Source organism: Rhincodon typus, chromosome 5, assembly GCF_021869965.1.
Source record: "Rhincodon typus isolate 14 chromosome 5, sRhiTyp1.1, whole genome shotgun sequence".
Taxonomy (NCBI): Eukaryota; Metazoa; Chordata; class Chondrichthyes; order Orectolobiformes; family Rhincodontidae; genus Rhincodon; species Rhincodon typus.
The window spans coordinates 50,302,251-50,309,183 of NC_063336.1; the positions used below are offsets into that span (position 1 = coordinate 50,302,251).

The 6,933-nt window shown below is 43.6% G+C and overlaps 1 protein-coding gene across 1 annotated transcript in view; it reads left to right on the top strand.

Moving 5' to 3' along the window:
* Window positions 1-211: 211 nt before the first annotated feature.
* The window catches only part of gprc6a (G protein-coupled receptor, class C, group 6, member A), a 57,480-nt gene continuing 50,758 nt past the window's right edge, over window positions 212-6,933 (top strand). The window contains exon 1 of the mRNA XM_048597022.1: window positions 212-607. Within this exon, the coding sequence (XP_048452979.1) occupies window positions 212-607 (396 nt within the window). The remainder of the gene's footprint in view (window positions 608-6,933) is intronic.

The following is a 6,933-nucleotide window of genomic DNA, read 5'->3' on the forward strand; positions in this document are numbered from 1 at the left end:
GCAGCATCTTCAGGCCTATTGTGAATACAGTGCAGCACTGGTATACCCAGTCGCGGCCACACTGGTTTGTCTGCTCAGGGATAAATTTCCTGTTTGTGTCCCAAATATTCTCGGTCAGATCCACCAATGTCAGGCTCGTGTTCTTCTCTGATCACTGCCTTCCGCTGGCCGACTGTCACTTTCAGGATGACCAGCAGACCAGCAAGGGAACATGGAAGCTGAACGTGAAACTGTTGACGCCAGAACACATCAAAGAATTCAAAACGGACTGCACCGGTTGGAGAACTGTGAAACTCCTCTTTCGGTCTCCAGCAGACAGGGGGGAAATAGTCAAGGGGAAAATCAAGTGGCAAGAGAGAGACAGGGAAACCTGTCCAAACTCCAGAAAGGCATGCAGAACCTGCAGACTATGTGGGTTGATGTCATGGAGGATCTCCAGGAGGTAAAGAGCCAGCAAGCCTTGCTCTTTGCCTCAAAAGTCTCCAAGATAATCTTCTGGTCCCAGGACTGCGCCATGCAGCAGGATGAGATGTGCTCACATTTCTTCTTCCTGAAGGTACACAGGGAGAGTTCTGTGATCAGCAGTCTGAAAGAAGAAGATAGCTCGGTAACGTCATCTTAATTTGGATCAGCAAATCCTTTAAAGCCAGAGCATATGACACAAAGTCCACAGGCAGCGTGGCCTACTAGTCATTCCTGTCATCTATCACGGAGGTCTTAGATAACAGCATGGGGGAAAGGCTGGACCAGCCATTATCTGACCAAGGCCCTCAAGTCCTTAGAAAAAAATAAAACTCCTGGAAGCGACGGCTTACCAGCTGACTTGTATTCAGAACTATGAGAGCTGATTGGCCAGGATCTGCGGGGAGATGTATGCTCTGGCAGGTAGCGCATGTGAATCCATGAGGAAAGGTGTCATCACCCTCATCTACAAGTGGGAGAGGGAGGAAATTAGAAATTGGCGACCACTTTCACTTTTGAATACAGATTACAAAATCCTGTATAAGGTCAACGCCAACCTGGTCAGGTCTGCTCTGGGATCAGTGATTCACCCCGACCGCACCTGTGCTGTATCAGGAAGGACGACCTCTGAGAACCTTACGTTCCTAAGGGATATAATTGCCTACATGCAGGACAAGGGTTGGACCCCTGCCTCATCAGCCTGGACTAGGAGAAAGCCATTTTCAGGGTACCACACACCTACATGTGGGATGTGATCTCCAAACTGTGCTGTGGGGAGGGAATCCACAAATGGATCCGACTACTCTACATCAACACCATCAGGGCAATCTCAATCAAAGAGTGGGAATCAGAAGCTTCCTGATCAGATCTGGAGTCGGGCAGGGCTGCCCACTCTCTCCTGCCTTGGCTGTTGTATAGAGCCATTTGCTGAGTCCATCAGTAAGGATGTCAGCCTGAGAAGGATGACTTTTCCAGGCAGCAGAGGCCTGCAGATCAAAGCCTCCCTGTACATGGGATGACACCGCTGTTTTCTGCTTGGTTTCGCCGTCAACGTGCAGACTCACGAGCAGCTACGACCAGTTTGAACTGGCCTCGGGAGCCAAGCTAAATCAACGCAAGAAAAAGGCCATTTTCTTTGGGAGCTGGGCTAATCGATACTTTATCCCCTTCACCGTCAGGACAGATTACCTGAAGGTGCTGGAATATGGCCAGCGCGTGTGCAAAAACTTGGGACGTGCATATCGCCAAGGTGAGGCAGAAACTGGGCTTTCTAGAGGGGGCAGGGTGTAGAGACTGTCACAAATCTCCTGCTGCAATGTGTCTTTGCAAAGGAAGTCTGAAGAAAGATGCAGTGAGTTTTGTTGAGATTTATCCTGAGCAGCTCTGTGACGCAGTTCTCTGTTCCCCGTGACCCATACCAAGACAAATTTCAACTGCACCTGGAAGACCATCAACTTGGTGAAAGACACTCTTTGGTCTGCCCGAAACTTGCTAGTCTTCCAGAGCAAAGAGTTGACCCCGACCAAGGATGGCAGACAGGCAGATTCCAAGGTCCAGGAATATCTGCTGAGGGACACACTAAAGCTTGGGGCAGCTGCTGCTGAGGCATTGTGGGGAAAGACCACTGTCCAAGGTCTTTCTGCCAAAGTACAATGAAGTCCATTCAGTTATCGAACCTTGCCAGTACCTCCGTTATATGTAAATAGTATCTTGCATAAGTAAGAAATGTCTTGGGTGTGTTTGTTCTCCATATGCAAAGATTGTACAGAACCAAACTGCTTCAGTGACTATGCATGTATTTAAAGATTTTTTTTATGAATAAAGCATATTTTTGAAATTGAAAAAAATCCACACACATTTAGACCATGGACCACTTCATTAGAGCGGTAGCTCTTTCCTCCTTCTGAGGTTGCTGGTGTTGTACAAGGTAATTGTTCTGATTGAGTTGACATTGAAATTGCATTAGCTCCACTCAATCTTTTGAATGATTTTGAATAATTTTATTGTTATGAGTATTTTGCAGTGCGTAATACAATAAAACACAGTGAAAAGCTTCAATTTGTCGCCGTAATACAGAGCCATTCTGATAGTTTTAAGAATAAGCGAAAAATGATACTATTATGCAAAAAGTATATGTTATTATATATGGCAAGTGCCTTTTCTTGTCAAGACTCTTTAGTGATCTATTTTCTGCCACTGATCATTAGAGAAACCTGTAGTCTCAGCATACATGGGACGATCAATGGCAGCTCACTACTCCAGCCAATAGCTGCCAATAGTTGGTACCCAGAACCCAATAGGACAAATGGTGGTTCCTGTGTTCTGAAAGCAGGAACTCAGAGGGGCAGGTTGGGGTGAGGCATGGCATGTATCATAGAATCCCTACAGGTGTGGAAACGGACCCTTTGGCCCAATGTGTCCACACCGACCCTAACCCACCCAGGCCCCATAACCCACCTAATCTACACACCCCTGAACACGATGGGCACTTTAGCAAGGCTAACCCACCTAGCTTGGACATCTTTGGACTGTGGGAGGAAACCCTCACAGACAGAGGGAGAATGTCCAAACTCCACCCAGACAGTCACCTGAGGGTGGAATGGAACCCGGCTCCCTGGCACTGTGAGGCAGCAGTGTTAACCACTGAGCCACCATGCCGCCAGTGCAAGAGGAGTAAGCAGCTTGCTTATTATGCCAGTTTGTAGAAAGAGGGTGAACTGGTAGTTGAGAAAGAGCGTGAAGTAGTTACATACCATCATTTTCAACATTCTCAGAGATGTAAGATGGCATGGATTCAATTGCAGTTAATTTCAAGCCACAAAGAACCAGGTCCTTCAGAGGGATCAGGAGGTGCTAGCTTCCCTGTCTCCTTCTGTTTCTGCAAGGCTCACTTATATTGTGTTCAACTTTGCCTTGCATGAGAGGTGCAAGCATGTCATTGATTTTGTAGTCGTGTGTTTAGGTAATGTATCTGCCAAAGTTGATTAACAGAAGGTATTTACACTCCATGAGAGGTGAGTGAGGTGGAATATCTAAATCCCGCAGCTTGAGGGCATGGGCGTGCTGGTGGCTGAACGATTGGAAGTGGTGCTTTGAAGAGTTGGAGAAACCAGGGGGATGACGGTTAGGAGACGTCTCGTGAAAATACATTCACTGACATTGACCACCCATGAGGTTATTGGTCTCTTGTGGCAGTGCTGCCCACTCCTCAAGGCCAGACTCTGGGAATTAATCTCCCTAGTGTCTCAGAGAGTGGTCCATGGTCTCTCAGGGAATAATGTCAACTCTCCTCCTGTACATCTTCATGCCTCTAACGGCACGTACATGACTCTGGAAAACTACATCTGCCGTAGAGTAGCGATTTCCTTGTTTCAATTGAAGCATAATGTCCAGCAGCCTCCAATAATAGTGTCTATTCCCTTTATGAGGAACAGACCACCTTTAGGAACAGAAGACAGTCTGTACAACAGAATACTGTTGTACTCAGCCTTTTGCTGAGCACAGAAGTAGTTGATATCGAGGGAGGCATTTAGCCTATATCGCAAACAAGTAAACAAGTTTGCAGTAGTGCGCTGTGCACCTCCCCCTCAAAAGGGCAGGCAGATTACCTGGTGACTAGATTGGTCTCTTTTAACGACGTAACTGCTTGCAAATATGAAGGTCATGTGACTACTGACAAGGGGGCCTGCATAGTGAGCACAATTTCAGAATTGATCCATGAGTGCAAAGTGCATAAATGTAAACTGATGTGCTTGCCGTTTGATCTTTTTTCAAAAAAAGAACTCTGTTCCTTAACTTCTCTTCATAATCTAAATTATTGTTCCCTGGAAAAATCTCTATTATTAACTCAGCACCATCAAGGGCTGTAGTGCCTTTCTAATGATTAGAAAACAGAACAATGTACACTATTCTAACAATCAAATGTATTTGTCAGTTCATTGTTTTAAACTTAATAGAATTGCTGCTGTGTTAATAACATTTGATAAATAAACGGAGACATTTCTAGAACCTGAATGCAATGAAACCAAAATACTTAATTCTGCACGAACCAATTTAGCACTAGGTTGGAATCCAATATTATTATACAAGAAAATAGAACTGTTTTATGTAGTGTGTCTCATGCTGTCCTGTTTCAATTTACTGTAACTGACTTTTACATTTTGTTCAAAAATGAGGAAGTCCAACATACAAATTGTTTTCGTTGTTACTTTTCCTGTTTGACCTGTCTATCATGTCAATCTTTTTCTCCACTCTTTTCCTGGTAATGTTGAGAAATGTGTGAGGGTGCAATGGTGATTCAGTGCCTCACTTTAAGATTTTAAGAAGCAGCTTAAAAAGAATTGTACAGCGCACTTCTTCATTTTTAAGCAAAACGTAAAAATACGTCAGAGTAAATTGAAACAGGATATGCAGGAGGAGGACCATCTAAAACAGTTTAAGTGTGCTTGTCTAGGAGTGCCCCAAGCATGATATTGTATTCCATCCCTGTACTAATAATCACCATGATTCCAAGCAATAAACAGGTCAAGGATGCACTGCATTATAAAACGTACAACATTATCTAATATTATGAAAATATTAAACTGGAATTTTGAAACTTAGTGGAGGTGAGAACAAAACTAAAAGAGTAGTGGTAGCTCAACAATGGCTTACAAAACAAATTAGGTACGCTACAAAATTCAAAGAGGAGACATATAAAATTGCCCAGAAAAACAGCCAGCCTGAGGACTGGGAGCAGCTCAGAATTCAGCAAGAAGAGGACAAAAAAGATTGACCGAGAGGGGGAAATGGACTGTGAAAGCAAACTTGCAGGGAACAGAAAAAGCTATCTTCAATATATATCTTCAATATATATGTGAGGAGAAAAAAGATGAATGAAGACAAATATAGGTCCCTAACTACCAAAAATGTGGGAAAACTACAACGGGGCCAAACAGATGGCAGAAGAACTGAACACATTTTATTTCAGTCTTTACAAAAGAAGATACACGTGATTCCCCGGAAGTCTTAGGGATCCAAGACCATGAGAACATAAAAACTAGGAACAGAACTAGGCCATTATAAGGGAGGTGATGGCCTAGTGGTATAATCGCTGGACCGTTAATCCAGAGACCCAGACAATGTTCTGGGAATCGGGGTTCAAATCCCACCACAGCAGATGGTGGAGGTTGAATTCAATTAAAAAAAATTTGGAATTAAGAGTTTAATGATGACCGTGAATCCATTGCCGATTGTCGGAAAAACCCGTCTGGTTCACTAATGTCCTTTAGGGAAGGAAGCTGTCAACCTTACCTGGTCTGGCCTCCATGTGATTCTAGATGCACAGCAATGTAGTTGACTCTTAACTACCCTTTGGACAATTAGGGATGGGTAATAAATGCTGCCTGGCCAGTGAAACCTTCATCCTGTGAATGAATAAAAAAAAAAATCAGTCCCTCGAGCCTGCTCCGCCATTCAATACAATCATGGCTGATCTCACCTTAGCTTCAACTCCACTTTCCTGCTTGCTTTCCATAACCCTTCAACTCATTATTAATTGAAAATCTGCCTATTTCCTCCTTAAATATGATCAATGTCCCAGCATTCCACACAGTCAGGGGTAATGAATTCCACAGATTCACAACCGTTTGAGAGAAGTAATTTCTCCTCGTCTCTCTTTTAAAATCTGCTACCCCTTACCTTAAAACTATGACCTTTTGTTCTAGATTGCCCACCTGAGGGAACATTCTTTCTCCATTTACTTTGACAATCGCCTTTTGAATTTTAAATACCTCGATTTGACCTCCTCTCCTTCTAAACTCCAGACATCAGAGTTCAATCTCTTTTCATAACATTAACACCTCAAATCTGGAATCAATCGAGGGAACCTCCTCTGAACTGCCTCTAATACATTACACCCCTCCTCAAGTAAGGGAATCAAAATTGTTGGCAATACTCCAGGTGCGGTATGACTCATGCCTTGTACTGTTAAAGCAACAATTCCCTACTCTTACGTTCTGTTCCTTTATCCATAAATGCCAAAATTCCATTTAACTTCCTTACTTCCTGCTGTACCTGTACACTAGCTTTCTACAATTCATGCATAAGGACACCCCGATCTCTCTGCAATAAAGCACTCTGAAGTTTCCTGCTGGTCAAGTCTTTAGAAGCCTTTTTATTCTTCCAACCAAATGTTGAATGCCATCTAGGTGAGATTGTGAGTTATAAGGAGGCTTCAGGGTATCAAGGCAGGTTGAGTGTCACAAAGACATGGCAGATGCAATATAATGTGGATAAATGTGAAATTTTGCACTTCATTGTGCAAAACAGAAAGGCAGAGTATTATTTAACTGGTGATATATTGGAGGTGGGCATACAAAGAGATTTGGGTGCTCTTGAACACCTGTCAATGAAAGTAGCAGGCTGTACAGCTATCAATTAGAAAGATGCTGCTTGGCCTGCTGTGTTCATCCAGCCCTGCAGCCTCTCTGC